Raw genomic sequence first — 24367 nt, 5'->3', positions numbered from 1 at the left:
CCAAAAAAACCCAACAGTTTCCTGTATTGAACATGTTCAAACATTTTACAGTGTGAATAAAATGAACACAACTTTGGTAAACAGGTTTAATCAGGATTTTATTGAGGACTCAGTTTGCAGCAGTACAGAGGCGTGTCGGAAAGCCATAATAATTACAAAACCAAATATTTCTGAAAACACAAAAAAACAATCAGGCAAAACGACACTAAATCAATAAAGATGTGGTCTATCTAGAAGAAGTCCATATCATCTGGGGCGTCCAGGTCTCGATACTCGATGACATTCCTTGGATCGCCGCGAGACATTCTGGAAAAGTTGAGAAAACGGCAGAAAAATGAGTATAAAACTGACACGCTTTTGTTGCCACAAAGGTCAGTTTGGTTACCTGAGGTTGCGAGGCTTGCCTGGATAACCACCTTGTCCACGAAAGCTGTCGTAATTGCCTCTCCCGCCTCCATACTGGTTAGGGGGGTAAGGAGGTGCACCTGCCCAGAAGAATATGGAAAAATGTAACTGGAAAATAATTCCTAAATCCAGATAAAAGAAAAGAAGAGAAAGCATACCCCCATAGCCCATAAGTGGAGGGCGAGGCTGACCAAAACCCATCGGACCTTGAGGAGGAAAGGGCATGGTGGGAGAGAGTAAACCTGTACGTAAAGAAAGAGAAAAATGATGCTACAGATCTGCAGATGCAGCGTTCCGTCTGTGATGGTAAAGAAGAGCAGGACGGTGCTGACCCTGTCCTGAGCCCGGAAGAGGAGGAAGTTTGATCTCTGGCAGCGACGGTCTCTTCGCATCCATCAGGAAGTTATTGAAGAAAGCCACTTCCTTCTTCACTTCCTCTATTTTGTCTCCATGTTTGTTCAAAATGTGCTTCCGGACGAACTCTGGACCCTAAAGTTGATTTGATATTAAAAAAAATAAACTGAACATTTTTGAAGAGAAGGTGAAAAATCCAGTCTTCTGTTTTCAAACCCTCACCTTGAACTTCTTGCCACTGAGCGGGCAGAGCCACTTGTCCTTGCCCAGCTCCTGAGTGTTGGCAGAAATGAACTTCTCCACCTCCTCCTCTGGATTCTTGCGGCCCATCTTCCCCGCCTCTTCCTCAGAGAGGATTTCTTTCAAACTAAACAAAGGGGTCAACTTCTCTTCCATCATCTTCAGCCATTGTTGCACTGTTTGATTGAAGTGACAAAAATGTAAAATTATTACAACAGAAATCCATTTAGTTGAGTTGTATGCTAAAGACAGGAAGTACCCCAGTTAAAGATATTTACATTATAAAATTAAAGTAAAAAATATATACATTAAAATACACACATATTACTAGTAACAATACATAACTTCATTCATATTTTGACCATAATCTGTGCTCAAAATTAAAATAATAGCTACTCATTGCTTATATTTAAGCTTGAACCTTCTTAGGTTGAGAATTCAATAAAGACTAGATGTGTGAGACAGTGCCATCTAGTGGTAAGAAACCAGTTTTGCAATAAATATTTAGGTCTGTCATGGTATCTGTGAAAATATTGTGATTTGTGGCAAACATTAGTAAAATAAACTGAAAAATTAACAGGAATGATTTATCATGGATTTACCAAAAGGAAAATTAAAAAAATGAATGTGGGGGAAACCTTTTGCAAATAAATGAAATACAAGAATGTGAATAAAACGGTCGGGAAAACACATTTCTTCAGTTGGGTGCATGTGTAAAATTTCATGCTCAAGAAAACCCTCATTTAAAGGTACATGACAAAAGCATGAAACAGACATTACTCATATAAATAAATCCACTGACCCTCTCCATGTGTGATGCGATTGGGGGGAATGGGCCCCCTCACGTGGATCATGCCACAGCGATTGGGCATCTCATCCTCACTGGGGTATTCACAGGTGTTGTAGTAATCAACTGAATGCACAATGCGCAGGTACAAGAGCAAACGATCCAAAACCTGAAAAACGGGCCAAATGAAGACAGGAACATTAGTTATAAGACAAGTGAGGAAAGCGCGTTTTAAACTAGTAGCGATTAGGGTGATTCTTTTAATTTGAAAAGGCCGGGTGGGAAACAGGAAGAGGCAAATTATAAATGGGGATTTGTGTTCATGCTTTAAAATATCCAACCTTGGCCAGTTTGTCATCCCTCTCCACCGTCATCTCAGTGGGGTTTCCTTCTTTGTTGCCGTCCTCAGTGTCCATTCCACTCCCAGAGCCCAGAAGCTCCTCCTCCTCAGCACTCACCTCCTCTATCAGGTAATCAGTGATATTCTTCAAGATGGGGTTGGAGGCTGGTAACTTTTAGGAAGATCAACACAAAAGCAACATTAAACGAAGCTCAATAAATCTTCACAACGATGAGCGAGCACGAGAGGGGCCCGTACCTCAGAGCCCGGACCCTCCTCCTGAGCTTTGCTGCTCCACAGGTCTCCTTTTTCATCCAGAGAGTGAATGAGTTTCGCCGCGAGTTTGATGTCGTTGCGGAGCACCTGCTTGTGCTGAGTGATTCCGTTGACGTTGCGCACCCTGCGAGCCAGGTCCCTGTTGACCCCTGGAGCCAGCTCGCAGTCTCTCAGCTGTCGGGAGAAGGGGTTCTGCTTCAGTGTGAGGGAATGAAAACTGCATAGCTTTTGGAATAAAACAAAACCAGAAAAATGGCACAAAAACAGATGAATGTTGCATTTGGAGACATACGCGAATGTTCTGGAGGTTCCAGCAGACTTCTTTGATATTGACGCTACGATCAAAGGTTACCCAGCAACGCCTGAAAAACCTAAAAAGACAACATAATTTTTTACTTCTTTACACTTTCTTCTCTTAGTAAGGTGACAAGTCAGCAAACTTTTCGTAAAAGAATAACAACCTGCGCTCTGGATGAGGGTCAGACAAGCAAACGCGCAGAAACCCCGGGTATCGCCGGCACAACTGTGAGGTTAAAATGAAAAGTTTGCTCAGTGAGTCACCATGTTTCCTACATGAACAAACTCCTGCTGCTTTCAAACTCACTGCAATAATCTCCGCCTTTGAAATGGTGGGGGCAATGCTGCGCATGAAAAGAGAGCAGGTCCTGTGCAGCGGCCGTGGTCTGGGGGAGTCATCTTTGGGCTTCTTCTCCTCCTTCTTGTCCTCCTCAGAGTTCTCCTTTGGCTTCTCGTCTTTACCATGAAAGCAATAAATGGTTTCAGAGAGCTTTAAATCCACAGTGAGAGTGAGTAGTGGGGGGTGTGTGCACTTCCTCACCTTCGCCCTCATCTTCCTCCACAGCCTTGTCTTGGAGCTCTTCTTTCTTCCCAGATTTGTCTGAGCAGTTGGAGATGGAGTCTGAGTCAGAGTCGCTCTCGGAGGGGCTGGCTTCGTCATCACTGTCTCCGCTGCGCTTTCGCTTTCTTCTCGCCTATCAACAGGAACGAGAGCTGTCGGTGTTGCTCTGCGGTTCATTTCCTCTGGAGCAAACAAACGCTTTTGATAAATGAATTTATAAAATTAAACCTTTTTTGGTAAAGGCATTTCCTCTTTAACGGCTTCCTTCTCTGACTCGTTCTTCGAGTCCTCCCCGTCTCCTGAAGCCTCCCGGTCTGTGCCCACAAACTCATTCTCCTCCTGCTGAAGCATTTACACTCTTTAACAAAAGAAAATTGATTAGCTTACTTAAATAATAAACTCTGACCTTTTCAGATTTGTCTTTTTCTCCAGAAGGTTTGCCTTCTCCGCTCAAGACTTTAACATCTTCCCTCTTTGAGAGTTGGTCTCCCGCTGAAGCAGACGCCGACTTGTCTTTGTTCTCCTCCTCCTCAGTCGGCATGTCCAGGATACGGAGATCGTGATCCGTCCCTCCTTCCATTTTTATCACAGCTAGGGACACAAAAAGAGTGAGTTGTTCAGGTGTATAAAGACAGATGTATCTGGTTTTTAATTAACAAAATAAAGACAAAATCCTGACATAAAACAGTAGAAAGTTAAAAAATTCAATGATGAAATGGTGAAAATTGATACTCAGAAAAGTAACAGGATTAAAACCTTTAACTGTTTGCTTAAACAACAGCAGAGAAAACATTAAAAACATTGATTGTGTGTTTTATTCCCCCAAGGCAATAAGCAGCAGATTTTTTTTATTGATTTGGTCTTGGTTGGAGTGTTAAAGGTTTAAGAAATTTAAAAAAATAACACCCAAAAATGAAAGAAATTACTAAAAACAAAAAGGAATAATAATAAGGAAAGTTGCTTTAGTTTTAGAACTCTAGAAGGCAAAAACACATTTTCAATCTTACATTTTTTTATCTAAACATTCTGAAAACCTTGCATATATTTGATTCTAAAATGCTGTATTTTATTCAATTATTTTGTAACCGCAAAATATTTGCATGTAAGAGAACAATCTAATTTATAAAATTATTTAGTTTTTTGCCTTTTTACAGAAACTTGCAGTCAGCAGCATTTAAATGACCACCGTCAAAAACAATAAATCCCAATACAGTGTTTCCTCGTTTATGATGGGGGATATATGAGGTGGAATCTGACAATTAGTAATAAAGATGTCTTAAGGCTGTAAAACCCTTCACCACGCACTTTGTGCACTTTTCTCAGACAAACATTTTAGCACTTTTTTCGTTAAAACTCTAAAAAGTAAAACCTTGATAGAAAAAAGTGTCCAGAATTATAGAATTAAAGCAAAGATCTGATGGTGATTGAATATGTAGATTTGTCAAGCTGATCGTATTCTGTACAAGAGACATGGCATGGAGATTGAGTGATAAGGTCAACAGCCAATCAGGACGCAGAACACAGTGCATTAAAAAAAACAAAAAAACATGCCAAATTGCACTGAAAAAAAATCAGTAAAAGAGTGAGACCGTACAAAAGATGAACTGCGATATAGCGAGAGAACATATAAATATTTTTTTTTTCCTTTAGATTTTTTAAAAGTCGTAACAACTAAAATAAAAATAAAAAAACTATTAAAACACAAGTAATATAACCTAATTCTGGTTGTTTAAATATATATATATATCGATTGTTAGAAGCTATATTTTTCCAGAAATTGTTTACTTTTCTCTACCAAATATCACCAAATAACTTTGGAAAAACCTTCTTTTCTGTAAACAATTGAGTAAGCTCATTTCCACCTCAATCCAGGTTCATTTGTGTACAGAATCCTTTATAATTAAAGGTTGTGGACATACAATTGTGAGAACAGTAATTTCAAATAAGTTTATTTTAGTGACCTGTCAGTAAACCTTTAGAACTTTAGCTGAGCAAAATCTAAAGTATTTGTTAAGTGAATAAAATCCCTGAAAGTATAATTCTTTCTGAGTTCTCACCAGCATCCAAAACTCTGATGATGGCCGGAGATTGTTCAATGTCCAGAGAAACATTATCGAACCAGCCGTTCTCCATCAGGAAGGTGAAAACATTCAGACGGTTGTGTACGGCACTCCGGGCCTCCGCCTTCAGCCGGCTGGCCTCGTCTGGATGGTATTTGGACCTAAACCTGTGCATGGAGGTGGGGGGTCCACAGAGGAGTGGGAATGAAATGATGGGGGTCAGAAAGAATGGGTTAAATATTTTATTTTTAATAAATAAAAGCTGTAAACATTAAAAAAAATCATCAAAAAATTTTGAAAATAACACTGTTGAGTGATTTTCAGAAAAATAAAAATTAGTATGTCAAATTAACTTTAAATCCATGTTAAACTATATTTTAACCCTTTAAGGTGTAGACAATTATATCTTAATCAATTGAGAGTCTGAGATTAACTCACCAAATCATAAAAGAAAAAAAAGACAACAGAGATTATGAAATTAAGCACTTGCATAATCATGTCACATTAAAAATGTTTATCATTGAGTGAACCACAGTTACCTGTTGCTCTGCCAGTTTATTAACAAATAAATAAAAAGAGGTGGGGTTTCTTCTGTGAAAATGCGCTCCACTTCACCCCAGAGGTGTGCCTGAATACACACAAATTCGCTTTTGGGTTCTGATTTGATCCGAATGTAAAAAGAAAACGGCGAAGAAAAAAAATCCTCTATATGCAGAGGACAGGTTGGCTGTCTATCTAGATAATCCCTGATACTGTGTGTCTAGGAGCAACTGCATTGTGCGCAGTGCGGGCCCTTGCTATCTAAAAGCGACTCCTGTGGATGAGTTCCAGTTTTGCTCATCTTGAAAAAAGCGTCGTCAACGTGGATGTAGAATTGAAGAAGAATGGGTTAAGTCAAAACAGAACAAATTTGCATGATACCTGTGAAATAAGTGTAGTAAGCATTAACAGACAGCATACAACATTGAATTGTGTTAAAAATCAAACAAAAAAAGCAGAAAAATCAACTTAAAAACAAACTATTTAGACAAATTTGCAAAAAAAACAAATAAATCAGTACAGAAGTCTGATTAAACTTTTAAAAACATTGCTAAAATTAACAAAATCATGAAGTTTTTACTTAGAATGTGGGTGTGTTTTCTTTTTCTTGATGCACATCATACTTTCATACTTGTGTTTTGAGGTTAAAGCTTATGTTTATGTCACTCCATTATTGTTAATCATTAAAACTTTAACATTTTTGAACTGCTAACTCAGACATTTGTTGCTTGGCCCATTTAATCTCATCCAATCCAATGTTTGGCTAATATACAGAAAGATCATTACATCACTGTGCTGATAAAGCAACAAAGACCGTACCACTCTTCATCTTTATGAGCCAGAAAGAAGTCCTGCATCTGCTGTCGGCGAAAGTCAACCTTGTACTCATTGTATCGCTTGACCGCCTCAGTTTCATCTACAGAGTCATCCAGGGACAGCAGGAACTCCTTAAAGCTCTTCATTATCGGTGGAGGAGGACCCAAGTCCATCTCATGGATGTTACCAAGCCTGAGAGGAACAAGAGAAGATTAAATTAGCTGTAATTAAGACTATTTTCCATCTAGGAATGGAACGCTTTAAAATCTTTGTTGGAAAAAAAAGTTACATTTTGGTCGTTGAAGAAATAAACCAGATTGTAGTTATTATGTTGGGTTTTTTTTTCTTTTTTGATTTTGTAGCTGTGCTTAATCCTAAACAATTCCTGAATAATTGTGGAACAAACCTGAATCTTGTGGACCCATTCAAAGAAAAAAAAACACAATATAGTAATTAACTTTATAATTTTTAACTTATCAAAGACAGAAAAGAAGATAAGAGACGTACAGAAAAAATACAAACAAGGAGGTTGCAAAGTAAAAAAATCACATAGTAAAAGGTAATTTACAAATTTGTACCACTTGTACAGAAAAGAGTCACAACCTTTTAACCTGTATTCTTTACATAGATTTACATATTTTTACAGTACAACTTAGTATTTAGCAGAAACTGTAATAAAAACACTGGATCCTTGCTGTGTCATGGTTGTACATCTCACCTTGCCTGAATGGGGATACCCTGATGTGGTTGCATGATGTGAAGGTCAGGATGGCCCCAGGGCTGTGGTGGGCCATAACTGGGCCCTCCTCCACCATAACCCAAATCATAACCCCCCCGATATGGATCTCCACCGTGATCATCCCTAAAACAACATTAAGAGACTTTGAAAACATTTTTAAAAAGATGAGCGGTGGATAGGCATTGCTTCAGCTTACCAGTCTCTTCTCATGCGTTTCTGATGGGGACTTAAATCATGGCGAGGAGGGGTAAATCTCTCTCTCCGACCTCTGTCATAATCCCGGTATTCACCACGGCTACGGCGTTCCCTACCCCTGTCCCACTCTCTGAAATATTCAAAGGATTATAAATGTAACCATTGAGAGTAGAATGGAATACTTTTACAGATGAGATAGATTATTAAATGTTAGAAATGTAGTTTTAGTTCACCTCTCATTCCAGTCATCTCTGCGACGGTCTTCTCTTTCTCTGGAGCGGTCATAGTCACTTCTCTCTCGTCTGAATTTGTCCCTCCTCCTGCGATCGTATTCGTCATCGCTGTCTCCCATCTCCAAAGCATGAACATAACATTTAGATCCACTGAATAACTGGTTGAATAAATTAGTGATATAGCTACGGCCTAGGGGTGTAAGAATTATTTGATCTAATCGATGAATCAATTCATGTTCCTACAATCCATACAGATTGACTTTTCTCAGGCAAGTTGTAAATTGAATTGAAACAATTTATATCATTCGAAAATCGTCTTAAGAAGAAAAGACTCGATCATAATCGATCTTGGAAAATACCATTTGGATTGAGGCACAGTAGGTTTATTTAAATATAACATAAAAACGATCAAGAGCCATCACAGAAGACAACACATGTGATGGTTTAATCTTTTTTTTGTGCAAAAACAGCTGATTTCTGCTAAAGAAAAGCCCCGTGATAGTGAGAGGAACGGTGCGTTCAAGAGGATGGGAAAAAACAATGATTATTCAAATAAAGCATGAGGCTTGAAATGACGCGCTAACCCAATCCCAATCTATGCCTTTTTGAAAAGCTCAAAAGCCAAGCTAAGTATTGGTATTAGTAAGCATTGGTTGATTTACAAAATATGTATTGTTGTTACTATTAGGGACTAAAACTGATCTTTATCATGCTTTCATTCAGAGAGTACAATGTATCGGCTAATGCTATCGTAGCTATTGGCTAACATTAGCCAAGACGTTAGCAATCTCAGCTAAACGTCTACGTTACATGAAATTTAAGGTACAAAAAGGCGTCTCTGAAGAAAGATATGCCGACAATTATTTGTTCTAAGAATAGCTTAGTCCAACAAATAATTATAAAATCAAATAAAACGCATGAACAGCAGTACCTCGAATGATATTCACCGCAGTCTCCCTCTTTTTTCTTGTTGGTGATGCACAGAAGTGTTCGAGAGAAACCAAGCCAGAACGCAACAGCGCCACGATGTGGCGTGGAGGGCAAGTGAAAGAAAAATGGAACAAAAATACATTTTTTTTGTCCAAACCTAATATACAAGGGACAGTAATTATTTAAGCTGTATTTATTCTTCTCTCCCCCGTCAACATCTTTATAACTTTATTGAGAAAACCAATTAAATTAGAAATACATCTGATGGATCATTGCGTGAACCATGGCTACATGTTTTTAAAAATATGAAGAAAAAAAAGTCAAAAAATCTTAAAAATGATTTACTATCAGCAAATCAAATTACAGCGATAATTAAGGGAAAATTGGAATAGCCCTTTAGTCTTGTTGAAGTAATAGTTTCTAGTTGTGCTATATGTTTATATCATAGTATACAGTTTATAGATACACAGTATGAGTAAATTCACTTTCTAAAAACGTGTCTTTTTAAAATTAAAATAGCATAATTGTGTAAAAGCAACTTGCAATAACAAAAACAATTGATGGTTAAGTGTACCGATCACAATTGGTATGGTTAATTGTAAGAGGAATCGTTATTTTTATGTAATCAATCCATCTTTATTCATCTATCTATCTGTCTGTCCGTCCATCCAACCATCTATTTACAGTTTTTTATTTAACGTATTATAATTGTAGTACTGCATAGACAAGAAACTGTAACTGCATTTAGTAAAGATCTGTGTAACTCAGGTTTGTCAAAGGTTTTATTCCATATATTTCATTTTGATTATGTGCTAAACACAACATTTTCACAAAATACATTATTTCAAGTTTTTTTATGTATAGAATAGATGTTATGTTTGGGACATATTTTTTGTGAGATGCCATTTAACAGTTTAAAGTGAAAAGTAAAATGATGTAAAAAGAAATTACAGCAGAAGTGTTTGGCAATCAAGTAACAATTTATTAGATGATTCTTCACACTCAGCATTATCACACTTTATGAAACAGTAAACAGCTGAATCTATCTGCTCTTCATGCTCTTCTTCGTTCTTCCTCTGAACTTTAACTGCTGCCTCATGTAATCCAGGATGGTGCGTGGCAGCACTCGAGTCGCCTGAGCTTCATCCTCCAGGAAAAATTCAGATTCCATCTGAGGAAAGCTTTGGCCGTCCCTTAGACCAAACAGGAAGTTTTCTCCAGCTCCACCATCCAGCTCCTTGTAGTAAGGAGCGTTTAGAACATCCTAATAACAAATATAATTACTCATTAATTATGAAATGAGAAAAAGTATATGCACATCTATGTTTAATCATTTAAATTACAGTTAAAATGCAATTCTTTTAAATATAATTCAAAATATATACTCTAATTACGACTTCTTTACTAATACCATCACAAAACAATATTTAAAAGAAAAATTAAGATGCTTCTTTACCTTTCTTTTCTCTTCAGAAATGGCTTCAATATCCAGCAGCATGAAGGACATTAAGGTGAAGAACATCAAGACGGAACCTCTCAGCACTGAGGATAACATCTTTCCCTTCCTGGTGTGTTGGCCGCGATCCAAAGCAAGTTCATAAATTCTTAATATTCGCCAATCTCTGCACTTTCTTTTGAGGAAAAGCCCTTTTATATCCTCCCTGGTTGATTTTCCATCATTGTGACGTTACTCCGCTGTGTTCTTGTTTCTGTCTCACAATCTTAAAAAAAAAATTTTCTCACTTTTATAGGTGGCATAATTTAATGGTAACTAATTAAATATATATATAATTTAAAATGTTTTATGGGTGGCATAAATTTATTAATTTCCCCTTGCTTTTAATTTATTTTTTTACAGTGAATAGAATAGACCAGGCTGTGCTCAACTGACTTTTGTCTTAATTCAGCTCAGACCTGAATGATCTTTTCTTCACCGCTGCAGGAGACACATAATTAAAGCAGAAGAAAATTCTAAAGTTAAAAAAAAGGATTAAAGCTTTTTCAATTCAGGATCTGTTCATAAAAGAATACTGCGGCCAGCTAAATAAAACTTATTAAAGACATCCATGTACAACTAAAAACATATCAGACCTGGATAATTAAAAATAGATTACTAAAAAGAAACAAGAAAAACTGTTTATTATAATGACATTAAAACAAAAGAAATGTGTAATTTTAGCTGGAACATTATAAACGTGTTGCCAGTGGGGCATTAATATTATTAGTCAAACTTTGGTTCGTTAAAACTTTAATTAGACTTCACTTTTATAGGATTTAAGACTTTAATTAATTCTCTACTTTTACAGAATTTCATGAATATGTCAGAAAACTTGTAGCTTCCACTGATTCATAAGGTGACAAGAATGACATTACTTTACCAGACTTTTTTAGAATTTTCTGATATTTTTTCCTAATTTTTCCCCTCCAGAACATCAGAAGTAAATCTTTCTTGGATTTCGAGTGGATCATCTCCCACGAGGTAAAGTCATTTGACAAAAACATTTTATTTTCCAGGCTTTATTTGTCAAATATTACAGGTGAATATGCTTTTGCAAAGAGAAAACACTTAAACAGATGGCAACAGTTTCTTTCCCGTGACATTTAAAAGCACCTTGCATGTAGCTTTCAATATCTCCTCAGCTCTGCTTTGTACATTTTTCTTGACACTCAGATTCCCTACAGGCACATTCTAAATAAGGGAGATGCTCTAAACATTAACAGAGGATAAATATCTATTGTTTTTGTGAGAAATTTATAACAGACATTTGGATCAAACAAAGGTACAGTACAAATGATTTGAAGTTTTTTTAATTTTATTGTTAGGATTTGTTTTTTATATACACAGCTGACAAACCCAAAACTTTAAAATTATGGAGTTTTCAAATCAAAACATGAAATAAATCTCAATCAATCTGCGATTCACCGTGTAGAAGGCGATCATTTTTGTCAAATTGATCGTGAACTTTATCAGTCTGTGGTGAAGTAATCTGAGAATTTCCTTTCCTACAGAATAAAGCAAATATACAACAAAAGAAGAGTATAAAGACTTTTGGCCAACTAGTCTCTGTGTGCACTATTACTTCAGAACTCCAGCGTCATTTTAATGTTTGTGCAGATTAGAGTTTTTAAATAAGCCTGTCAAAATTCTGGTTCACTTTTAACAGGAATAATAAGAAAAAAGTGATAACAGAGAACAACCAAAGCTAAAAGGAGTGTCCAACTTGTCCCTTCAAAATGTTTAACATTTAACGGACACACAAACATCAAGACTAAAGTAAGGCAATGTGACGTTTTTCCTGAAAAAATCTCCAGAATCCAAAACAATGATAATCCCATCCTTTTCTTCTGTTTGGGAAAACAAAAAAATGAAAAAAACAAAAAACAAAATGCAACATGTTTTATTGTTATTTATTTACAGTGTCAGCTGACCTTTAATTTAGCCATAAAAACTTGGGTTTGTTTACCTAAAAAAACTCCTAAAACATTTCTTATTGACGGCTCATTCAGTAATAACAAAAATGCAAAAAGCTCAGAAAACTGACATTTTTTTTCCTTAAATCAAGAACAGTATAGTTGTTAAGTGAGGAAAAATAGTAAATAAACTAGAAAAAAACTCTAAAGGATAACTTTAAAATCTGTGAAAAGACACAAGTTAAAAATCAAATCAAAATACAAAAATTTCCTCCACATTTAAATGAAAATATTGCAAAGCTGAAAATGGAGTGGGAAATAAAAACAATTTTCCTCAAGAAAAATAATGTTACTGATCTCTCTTTTTAAAGCAAATAGATAGAAAACCACTTTAAAAACCATCTGTGGAACAGGCTTTTTGCTTTAGGCTCGAGATCAAAAAGACTTGATTTTAGTGGGCGTTCGTAGTGTGCAGCAGTAGGTTGTGTTGTGTGATCAAGTCATAAACTACAACGTGCGACAAAAAGACACAAGCGCCACAGTGACTGGATTGAAGTGGACTTCAGCTCTGGACTTTGGTGAAACAGATCAATGCTTTGACACTTATGTGGACCTAACATTATTGTGTAAAAGATTCTTCTACAGTCAACATATGTAAAAGTTTATCTTAAAAGTCTGGCTGACCACAAACCAACCAACCAACTCTGTCATCTGGTTATTTCCAGGCCTTTATATCTCCACTCGATTCCTACCAATTAGCTCAGCGGTGTCATCATCAGTGTGGAGGAGCTCCCCGTCTGCATCGCTCTCTGAGTCTGTGTCCTCCTCTGGGGAGTAGTAACCTTCACAGCCAAAGATAGGCGAGTCGCGGTGTGCGGGGGAGCCGAGGCACTGGGCGGTGGTAGTGGTGGCGGCGTACGCCCCCGGGCTACCCGATGGCGATCCGGGGTTGGAAGGTCGAAGGAGAGGGGTGCGCTCAGAGTCTGCATCACCGTCTTCTTCGCCGCGTCCTCTGGTTTCCTCCTCGGAGTCGGACTCGGAGTGCTCTGGGTTGTTGCGGGTGACCCGCTGTTTGCACACCGGACACGTCTTCTTGGTCTGTGTGAGCCACGGGTCCACACACTTGCAGTGGTAAGCTGTGAAGCATGAGAAAACAAACTGAAGGACAATCATCCACTAAAACGAGGCATAGAAACAGTTACACTTTAACAACGTCTCCATGGTAACAACCTCACTAAAGTTATAGTTTTATCTACAAAAGAAAGAAAAAGACTACATTTCCCAGAATGCATATATTTTTCTTTTGCAAATTTTTTTAACTTTTGGGAAAAACTCTCTTATTAAAAAAAAAAAAAAACAAGTGCAACCTACCTTTAAATCCCAATAACTCAAATAAGATTCAAAGTACATGAAAGGCTCAAACTGTAATAAATCAATTCAGTCATTTAATAGTAGATTATCCACAATTTGAATAAAAAATCATAAATATTTGTTTATTTTGTGCCAAAGATAGAATAAAAATTATATGGCAAAAAGGCTTCAGAATTAGCTCCAACAGTTTTTATCCTTTTGTGCATCAAATCAACAAAATATTTTTTTATTTTATTTAAATTATTATTATTTTTTTTTATTAAGTTGTTGCTAAACAACTTTACAAATTTAACAAATAGACCACTTGCAATACCGTCACACAAATGCACTGCAGTCCGCCATTTTGGAAGTCAGGCAAACATGGAGTTTTTGATACATCCGACGAATAATTTTCATATAGAGAAACGGCCACCGAATCTCATCATGGGACCAATAATTTATAGTAGCTTGTCACAACACAAAAACTTCAAACTCTCATTTTACCGATTTCTGTGGGATGAAGACAGAAAGATGGATCGCCGCACTCAAACAGGAAGAGTGGCAGCCAACAGATTCCAAAGATTGAATTGAATTTGAATTGTCTTAAAAGTGATATATATTTAGGGGATGGGTACCGTTTTTGTTTTATCTGGTGCCTGTGCCACCTCATTACTTTTGAAAGGGTGCAAAGTGGTACTTTTCTTTGTTTTAAACAGTGATTGAATAACGGAAAACACGCAAACTTTTCCCAAAAACACCTAAATGGGAGGAAGTATCATCATAAGTTCCTGCAGAACCTGAATGTTCCTGAACAGTTTGATTGTCTGTCCGTCTCCAAACCTGCACCATGTGGATGATAATTATTATTGCAATATTAACGCTACTTATGCTTGTTGTATTTCGTTAAAATACAGGGCGTTCATGCAGGCGCTGTGACATCACGTATAAGCGGTCTATAGTTTATCTATACGCATGCTTTTAGGCAAAATGTGTTTATCTTTACCATGGGAGCAAGGCAGAACTCTCAGCTTATCTCCTTCTTCATATTCATCCAGACAGATGGCACAGACATCATAGTCATCCCCTAAAACAAACAGAAATTAATTCAGAAGCACATTAGTATAATAATTTCAACTCTTATAGGAACGAGAAAAAGAGCATTACCTTTAGTGAACCTGTGTGTTGGAATGCGTTTCAGTTGTTCCTTTGTCAAACGGTTTTTCCTCATCCGTTTTCTGTACTGCACACATCGTATAACCTGAGAGGGAAGAGAAGACAATATCAGCTTTGAAAATAAGCATACAAAACTCAATAGTAATAGGCATTATGTGTATTTAAAACACTTAAATTGTTCCAAGTGAGTGATTTAGGTCAGAATGTCTCTAAGAAACGAGTGTAGTTTGTGAATAGAGGACTTTTAGTCGCCTCCAGCTTTGCAAAAATACAATAAGACCATTGTTTTATGGAACAATAATGTAGGTAGCAGTGCAAAAATGTCTAAAATGTGACACAAAGTTTAAAAAAATAAACAAACAGTAATCTGTTAGAGCCTTAAATACATACCAGGATCACACACATGACAATAATGATCATGCCAACTACCCCCGTGAAGGGAATGAGGTAGTATGATAGAGGGAAGGCGAATTCTGGCTTAAGGGTCACAAACACCCTGCAGAGTCAGAAAACAGAAATACTAGTGAATGAGGAGGTTCCTGCTCAAAGCTGTTTGCTTTTAAAACACAACATGATGACCTAGATCTCATAAAAATGTTGACTTATCCCTTACACGTGCTCTGGAAACAGGTACGTCCGGAGGTTTTCTGAAGCATAATAGCTGGTAAACACAGAGGGGATATCGATCTGCTCTGCAATAGTGTCTGGAAGAAAAGAAAATCTCTATTTAGCCGTTATGTGACACGGATCTTTTCTGCTTAAAACTGTCTATGTGGTGTAAACGCTCACCGTTGCTGTAGTTCATGTTGAGCAGAGTATTTGAATACATGTTGTGAATAATTGCAGCACTGTATCCAGCTTGTTGTGCATGTAAAACCTGAAAACAGTTCATTGCTTTAGCCAAATTAGCTTCAGAAACACCACTAAAGCACTCCAGCAAACACAACTGACCTTTATATCAAAATTGCAATCATAGCGTTTGATGAGAGCGACAAACTTAGTAGTGTTGGCATCAAGGGAGGACGGCAAGGGAGGAGGAGGGTTCATTGGTGCACAGCCATTAGCTGGTTGGGATGACACCAAAAGGCCCTTTCAATTAAAGAAAACAAAATAATTAGGTTTAAAATCACGTAGCTGCATGGGATTGTTCTCCGCTGCAATCCTCTCACCGTTAAGCCACCAGCAGGAAGCGGCGCTCCAAACAAAGCAGGCAGGTCTTCAAACAACATGGAGCTCATATTTTTATAATTCTAACACAGAGAATAGATGAGAAGCATTAGGATTTTTTCCAACAGAGTCTAAGGAGATCTGAATAAAAACAAGAAAAACGTGTTACTTACTACATATATATAAGCATGTGTTGGTGATGGTACCAGCACGGTGCAGAGTATCAGTGTAAGGGCGCTCAGATGAGTCCCAAAGCACCACACACCGAGGTGGACCATGCTTGGTTTCTTCTAGTTGCACTAAACTATGAACAAAATAAAAAAAATGTGTATTCAACAAAAGATAAATCTACAAATTCCTTTGAAAAATGTGTTGTTTGACCTAAATTTTAAGAGTTTATTAAAAGAAGAAATCTGATAATTATTCAGTTTCTTAAGGATCAGATTATTTAGATGAGTGTGGGTGCACCATGTGGTAAAATCCTGTTCCGTATCTCTTCCATGAAAACGTGATTTGTCTGACATTATTCTTAAGGTCAGTTTATTTTGTTATTTATGACTAAAGTGCATGTTTTAATTGTTTTTAAAGCTTTTTTTTTTACTCCAACTGCTAACTCACAAGGCTCCATTATTCAAGGGGGCTACCGGCTCCACCTGTTGGGGAGGCTGATGCTGCGGTGCTGGAGGTTGGAGCGGCTGGGGTCCCGCTCTGTCGCCTAATAGCTGTAGAGGGCCTCGCGGCAATGACCCCCGTGGTTGGGGTGGGCCTTGGAATGAATAGATCCACATAATACTGCTTACGCACAGCAGTACTGAGCCAGACTGTTTCTTTAGAGCTGGAGTTCTGTCTTTGTTCAGTTTTATTATAAGGGCTATTTTAGGGGAACTGGGTGGGTGGAGGGAGAAATTGGGGGAGCGAGGGAGGGGTGCTAAGTTTGTGTGAATGTCCTGTATTAATTGTATTTTTTAAAAATATGTTTCTGTTTTTAAAACACTTAATTTTTTATGAACATTTTATTTGGCTTTATCTAAAGGGCTTTGTGCTTCAACCTGAATGAAAAGCAATCGATGAATAAAAAAAAAAAAAAAAAAAATTCTTATGTTTTAAGACGGGCATCACTGCTAAAATGATTCAATCGTTTCAAAAGCTCCCATTTAGTTCAATTTCGGAATCAAAGTCTATGTAAAACTTTTACTTTTTTCCCCTAAAATTAAAACATATACGTCCTAAGAAAAAAGATTTTTGACAAATCTAGTAATTTAAACTAAACAACAGTGAAAGTTTCATTTGCTAAATTGGAAACTTACAGCATTTTATTTTAAAAAATGTTAGAAAATTATATTTTGGATTTGATGAATCAGTGTAGAAATATCAAAGTGATGACAAATCCAGTAATTTTATAATTTAAACCCAAGTCTACTTTAGCTGAAACATTTTTGAATAAAATGAAATCAATTCTGATACATAGAAGAATTCGCTCTCTGTGGTTTTGCATTAAAAATGCAATTTAAAACAGTTTAACAAAAACAAAAAGACTGTAAACCCACAAATAAAAAAAGATGATAAAAGCCGTTTGAGATAAAAATAGCTATTTGTATAAAACTGCGATAACAAAGATATGCAAAACTGGGAGCTCTATGCAGAAATATGAGATCATTGTCATGAAATAGTTAAAAGTAGGGCCAAGCCAATGGGGAAGTGAGATTCTTTCTGCTGCTAATGCAAATACCTTCTCTGTATTCGTTGACTTTTGAAATAGATGTCAAGATTAGACAGCGAAGCTTTATAAAAAAGAGGTAGTAAAAACACTGAAAAAAACAATCTTGAGTCAAACACCTTCATGCATTTATGTGTGTAAATTAGGATTGATGAAAAAATATGACAATGACGAACAACAATACTTATAGGACATTAGTAAGAGGACTGTCAAGCATTATATAAACTAAATTTCTTGCAGGTTTGACTGACATTAATACTTATCTATCTTAATCAATCCATTGGGTCAGAATTTACAATAAAAAGCGAAAGTTTTTTCACATTCAGCTTTGAAAATTAACATTTCCACTCCACATGAATCGAATTTCTAACCTACTAAACCACTGATTGAGTCATTATGTTAGTAAACCACAGTTTAGGTAAGTTGTAGTCATTAAAAATGCTACTTTTGCAGCGCTACTTACCGTAGAATTTTAGTGCTCCGTTGGTGGTCAAAATCCTCACGGCTGGAAATAATTTTTCACATTAAACTCCTTTAGTTTTACCTATAAAACGTCAAAGCGTTTTCTGAGAAAATCTCTCACAAAAACCCAACGAGGAGGATTAAGCCAAGGAGGTTAGCTGACGTTTAGCTAGTATTAGTCAATGTTAGATAACAATTTAGTTCATTTGTCGACGTTTGTGGAAGTCTACGTACATCGTTTTATCAACATTCGGAAAAAACACAAACTACTATTATTTAGTTGATGCAAAACAAGAATGGCAAAACAAACGACAACTTTCTTCACCTCGCTTTAGCTTGCTAACTCAATTGTGCTAACTGCTAAGTTTGTTTGTTATTGCTTCTTTCAGTCCACTTCCTGTTCGAGTGGTGACGTACGAAACGCAAATCTGACCAAAAGCGCCCCCTGTGGCCAAAAGTGGAAACAGCCGTTATCTGCAAAGCTGCAGGAAATTTTTACTTTGACTTTAATTGTCGCAAGTGACCCTTGAGGGTGAGTTTGAAAACTGAAGAGTATACTTTGCATATAAAGGAATTTATATTGCGTTTGAATGAATGTGGAATTTGCCTAAAACTATGCAAAGGAAATGGATTTTTCCACTGAGGAAGATGGAGAAACTGACCAGTTGCACAACATTGAAATGATGTCACTTCTTTCAGGTCTTTGCCTGTCCAACAACGTCTGAGAGGGAATTTCTAGTTCCAGAAACAAGAGTTGTTTCTAGCCTAACTGTTGCTGGAATTCTTTTGGAGTGAGGTAAACTGTTTATTTTTAGGATGTCGGGCAGTCAAAGTTGGTCAAGCAAAGTGAAAGTGGTCACTAAAATGCTTAATTTAAGTTAGAGTTAAAAAAAAAAACAGGTAATATTATTACTCAAATACTGGTTAACTGTTCAGTAAATATGTATCCTATTCACTTTTTAGAACTATTTTATTTTATTGTTTTTTATTTTATGTTATCGTATTTTATTTTATAAAGCTGTTCATAAAAAATGAGGTTTTTTAATAAACTACACAAAAAGTTCAGATAAAAAAGTAAATATAAATGTATTTACATTTTTTGAGATAGATATTTTCCATCTCTGCTCATTTAATGGAACCAAGCAAAGGAAAACAAATGATGTGAAAATTATGGTATATGGAAATATTTAAATTAAATGTGTTAATCTTAAAAAAAATAAATAAATAACATGACCTTTGTTAAAGTATTTTTGGCAGCTACAAGGGTTTGCTGATGTTTAATTGTACATTTTTACTATTTAGTTATTAAAATGATGTATTATTTAAAATAAATGGTACAGAGGCTTTCATGGTGGCTATTTCATAGTGGTGGTATGCTGGGGAACCTTGGATGGTGGCGGGGCGTCTATCTTAGGCTGGTGGGGCCTTTGGTCATGTGATGCCTTGGAGTGGACTTTGAGTCATTGGTGCTTGTGGTGTTGTGCTCTCAGTCAATCTGTGGGCGTGGGCTCCACCAGTGATTCATGGGTGGAGGCTACAGTATTTAAGGTCAACCAGGGGATGATGTTTCCTGGACTCCTCCAGGGCTGATCTGGGATGACACTGGTTGCCTGTTTTGCTTTGAGGTTCTCTGTTTGGGGTGGATCTGGAGGTTCCAGGTTTCACACCTCCTTTTTACATTCAGTAAATCATATTCTACACTATTGTAGAGTAATAACTACTTTTAAATATATATATACATCAACTTAAATAAAAGTCAGTAAAACTATTGACGGTACATTTTTACAAAAAAGTTATGATATGTAATATACTAACTATATGTAGTATTTTCACCTCTATTAACAATACAATGTCACCACAACAAAATTGAAAGATAGTCTTTTTTGTTACTGCCCTCAAGTGGTCAGTTTTCTTTTTTACAACGTCATTGGTTGAATAATATTTAAATCATGGTAATGGGACAGTGAGTGTATTACCTAAAATGTAATTAAATAATGGAATTAATTCAACTTAAATAAGTATGTTTATTTTATTCTTTATATAATTTAATTTGCTCAACTGGTATTATATTTAGAAGAATTAATTAAAGCTGATATTTCAGTTTTAAGCTAATAATCATTCAATTGCTAGGATAAGGTAGAATTGAAGCAGTGTTGGTACTTAGGCTCATAATGGCAAAACATCCATCCATCCATCCATCCATCCATCCATCTTCTGAATTTGCTGAATCCCTTTCTGGGTAACGAGGTTTCCGGAGCCAACCCAGTAACTGTCGGACGAAGGTGGGGTACACCCTGAACAGGTCACCCGTCTGTTGCACACTCACACGTGCACACTCTCACATCTAGAGATAATTTACAGATACCATTTAACCTATGACACATATTTTTGGACAGTGAGAGGAAGCCAGAGAAAACCCACACATGACCAGGGAGAACACGAAAACTAGTTTGCAACCTTCCAAAATAGTAGGGATAAAAAAAAAAATGAAATGAACCTATTTGGGTTACTTCAGGCTATTACTTCCTTAGCTTTTATCATAAGACCTTTCATCTAAATGTCACAAGGAGTTAGTCTTTGCGAGTGCAAAGTATCTGTGTGACCACTTGAGTCTGAAGGTCATTTTGATAAAAGAAAAACTGCTACACAAGCAGCATGTCTAAATTTAAGGAACAAACCTGCTTACCTTACTCAGAGTAATCCAGGAGACGGTCCACAAACACTGCAAATTTCTGAAAGTCTCAAAGCTCACTTTGGCTGATTTTTTTTTTTTTTTTTTTTTTACATAAAACCCTGCTTTGACTACACCATAACCCATAAAGTTTAAAGTAGCCTAACATAAGGATCTTTATGAATGCATTCATTCATTGCGAAAAACGCAAAACAAATTCTGATACAATAACTGGTTCTGTCTTTTTCTAAATGAGAAACTTCTATCAAAACTCTACCAGCATGAGCGATTGGACATGAGTGAAGATTTAAAGCTCACACATGTACATGTCATTGTTGTGCATTTCTGTTGTTCAGCAACAAAATTTATTAGCTTCAAATACATACATATAGCAACAAGGTTGCTATTGCTTTTAATTTTAAACTCTTATTTGCTCTCTATTGTAGGATTTGTATGATTCCACTTTTACATTTTCCTTTACAAAAAATAAACTCTGAAATTAAATACAGAAAACACTGAATTCATTTTATTACTGAGGATAGAAGCAGTTATTTGTCTTGTCCTACTTGTTCCTATCAGTTGGAACATGATCTTATTTATGGGATGTAAAGGAAACCAGCTTTACATGAACAATCAATCAAACTAAAGTCAGCTTAAAGTGACCACATTTTTTTTTTACTTTATTTGGACATTTTAAGATACGTTTAGGTTTCTGACCAGATCAAGCTTCAAATAGAATCAACAAAAAGTAAAAAACTTAAGCATAAAACATTTGATGATTTAATGGTTCATTTATCTGTTACATAGCTTTCATTTGCATTCAAATCATTTATTTGATAAAAAAGTATTGTCATCCTAAAATAAATAATTTAGGATTGTTGAAAAAAAAATCAAACAAAATACTCCATAAGTATTTTTTTTACTTTAATGTTTTAGCTGAAGGTATATAAAAAAAAGCATAAAAAACATAAAGTTAAGAGAAAACAGAATTATAATGAAGAAGCCAAAACATTCCTTTACTGCAGGTATTTCTGAGTTTCATCTTCTTTGGTCTTTTAAGAACCGAATTCCTGCAGGAATCCATCAAACCTGCATCCTTCATAGAAAATGAGACACACAGCACCTAAACACAGACATAAAACACAATTTGTTGCATTTCATCTTAAGTAATTCATAAACAATAAGCATCAGAAATATTCACACTTACATGAAACCTTTTCCACATCCAAGAGGTCCGAAGAACATCTCGTGAGGGAGGCAAACTTTTCTACACTGTCCACTGAGACTGGAACACGACCAGGGAAAAGATGCCGCCTCATTTTCAGCTGCTGCACGAAACAAAAAACACAAACAAAAATCGCATTGATATCATAGAAACGAAAGCTTATGAAGCACAGAAACATGGAGAGGTTTTACATCAGGACTCACCATTTATCAGAAAGGCGACTAAAATCAACACAACAATCATACGGACGGAAAACATTGTGTCGTCTGCAAAGTGACTCTCCAAAATGAGGATTAAGGCTCAGCTTGTCAGGGTTTTGTTCCGAAGAGAGGAGAGAGGTTGATGTGAAGCAGCACACTGGTCACCAGGTTCATATTAGAGAATAAGAGTGTGCCTTTCTTGATTACATTTAGGAAAACTACATCACTGTTCCCAGCTCCACCAGACTTGTAACCAAGTGTTGTCATGAGACAAGTAATGACAATTTACTAAGAGAGTATTCAGGGAGTTTACTTGTTTCTTTCCACAGAAAGCTCTCCTTAGGACGGGAGCACCAGGTTTTCATATTGTTTACATTTACCAGAGGATCTGGAGTTACCGGTTTTGCTTTAAGTGTATGAGAAGCTTCTTCAGGATATACACACTTGGAAAATTATTTTAGATTTCAGTGATAGAAGCAGATTTATCTTTAGAAAGGAAAGTTGAGATTTTACAAGTTTTCAAAAGCACTTTTGCTGGTAGTTATTTTATTTTATTTTTTTGCAAATAATCTGTATTTATGGATCTAGTTGCTTTCTGTCTTATTTCAGAAATACAAACATTTTTTTAGTGGGAAATGATCCCTCCTTTGTTATCAGAATGCATCAGTTTTACCTCAAACTCAAAACTTATAAATGCAACATAAAGACAGAATGCTGTGTGTTAGTAATACATGATATAATATTAGTACAGATGGAATTTCATAAAGAAGTAGCAAAAGCCACCTTAACCCTCATCCCAAATTTTCATTTATGATTGCCACATATTACATTTAGGCTGAAGGGCTTCTGGCAGGATGATGTCTTGGATTTCTTGATCCATCATCACAATCTCTCTGTAAGCACCTGGAGTTCAGTGTCTTGCCCAATGCACACTTTGACACGAGGGCGTGCAAGGCAGGAATCAAACCTGCAGAGGTAGACCGCCACCACAGAAACCCATGGTGCAGAAATCGAACAAGTATCAGTTACATGTGAGCAATGTTTTCTGAAAAAGTGTTGGAAAAACAAAACTTTAAACACAACTTGTTGGTAAGTTGTGCATGACATTACATCCCGACGTAACAAAAATTCTTATTTAATAAAGTAATTGTTTTTTTCTTTATTCTTGCAACTTACACGGCAATTTAAGTGCAACTTCCATGACTTTGGCTTCCTCCCTGTATAGTTTTCACCTCTCCAGTATATACTGAATATACTTTAGCTCATTTTTTTAGTCTACACTTTCGTCAATGAAGTCTCTACAGCAAGCTGAAAGTTATAATTAACACTTTGTATGAATCATTAGACAAAACAGAGTCTGTATGTTCAGTTCTCTTTGAAAATGAAACTGGAATTCATTCAAAGACTCCTGGAACTAAGTTTGCTTTAATCTTACTTTAACATGCTTCCTATTTGGAAGCTGAGGAACAGCTGGACATTCCTGGACTGACCTTGTTAGTGACCGGAATGAAGACACAATTGTGAGGGAAACCATGGAAGAATTTGACAGTCATGACCGTCAGGACAAACTGCTGACAGATTTAAGCCCGCCAGAAAAAGGCAGAACTTGTGTGGGTCATGTGATCATCTGGAGTCGCTCAAACAGATCAAACTCAGCATCAGTAACATTGTCTGCCCCAATAATGTAAGTATCTTGGGCAAGGAGAAATCGGCTGGTCATCAGACAATTTTGGGAACCTTGGAGACCTATCAATCAATACTCATTCTTCTATCTGCCTGTCACTGGACTGCCACCACACAACCTTCAAATGTGCCCAAAATATTATCTGGTTGCCGTAAAATTGTAAGTTTTTCTTAAAACCTCCAGGGCCACCCCTCGGCGTGTAAAAATGTGACTGCCACTTCCTGATTACAAATGGAACTCTTATTATTTATCCACAAAGAGGTCAGAATCAACAATCATGTGCATTAAAAGATAAACATCAAGTCTTTTGTATGCCTGAACAACAGTTTATTTAATAAAAAAGTAATGATATTATGGCACCAGTGACTTTATTTCCAATGTCATGGTCACATGTCTGAATCTTACAAAGCATGCTTTTAATAATGTTAATTATTTGAATTACTTTAAAATACAATTAAACATCTTCTGATGGTGAACATACACATATACAAAAAAATACTTTAGTGACATTAAAAAAAAAGTACACAAAGGGG

The 24367-nt window shown here is 36.4% G+C and overlaps 2 protein-coding genes and 1 long non-coding RNA gene across 4 annotated transcripts; 1 reads left to right on the top strand and 2 right to left on the bottom strand.

Annotated features, from left to right (window-relative positions):
* Positions 1-81: 81 nt before the first annotated feature.
* On the bottom strand, positions 82-8901 carry srrt (serrate RNA effector molecule homolog (Arabidopsis)). Of its 2 annotated transcripts, none has more exons than XM_024265889.2 (20): positions 8776-8901; positions 7845-7963; positions 7613-7741; positions 7396-7539; positions 6681-6869; positions 5319-5488; positions 3668-3852; positions 3490-3603; positions 3241-3394; positions 3007-3155; positions 2864-2925; positions 2695-2773; positions 2385-2576; positions 2128-2298; positions 1802-1955; positions 982-1175; positions 738-894; positions 564-647; positions 386-485; positions 82-306 (listed from the first exon to the last, which is right to left on the bottom strand). In XM_024265889.2, the coding sequence occupies exons 2-20, from the start codon at positions 7961-7963 to the stop codon at positions 231-233; spliced, it is 2622 nt and encodes an 873-aa protein (XP_024121657.1). In that variant the 5' UTR covers positions 8776-8901; the 3' UTR covers positions 82-230. The 2 variants fall into 2 exon arrangements, with proteins under 2 accessions (XP_024121657.1, XP_024121658.1); XM_024265890.2 differs by having other exon boundaries at positions 3490-3600.
* A 2334-nt stretch (positions 8902-11235) lies between these two features.
* Positions 11236-20007, top strand: LOC118599644. Its single transcript, XR_004949073.1, has 3 exons — positions 11236-11253; positions 18444-18586; positions 18754-20007. It is a non-coding gene; the product is annotated as an uncharacterized LOC118599644 (long non-coding RNA).
* Positions 11276-18476, bottom strand: rnf167 (ring finger protein 167). The gene is made up of 10 exons (XM_024266392.2): positions 18056-18476; positions 16049-16179; positions 15878-15958; positions 15660-15797; positions 15498-15585; positions 15322-15412; positions 15099-15204; positions 14700-14793; positions 14539-14619; positions 11276-13321 (listed from the first exon to the last, which is right to left on the bottom strand). The coding sequence occupies exons 2-10, from the start codon at positions 16151-16153 to the stop codon at positions 12915-12917; spliced, it is 1191 nt and encodes a 396-aa protein (XP_024122160.1). The 5' UTR covers positions 16154-16179; positions 18056-18476; the 3' UTR covers positions 11276-12914.
* Positions 20008-24367: the final 4360 nt, after the last annotated feature.

This window comes from Oryzias melastigma, linkage group LG14 (genome assembly GCF_002922805.2).
Source record: "Oryzias melastigma strain HK-1 linkage group LG14, ASM292280v2, whole genome shotgun sequence".
Taxonomy (NCBI): domain Eukaryota; kingdom Metazoa; phylum Chordata; class Actinopteri; order Beloniformes; family Adrianichthyidae; genus Oryzias; species Oryzias melastigma.
Note: the sequence above shows the minus strand (reverse complement) of the source record. Positions and strands in the feature narration are given on the sequence as shown.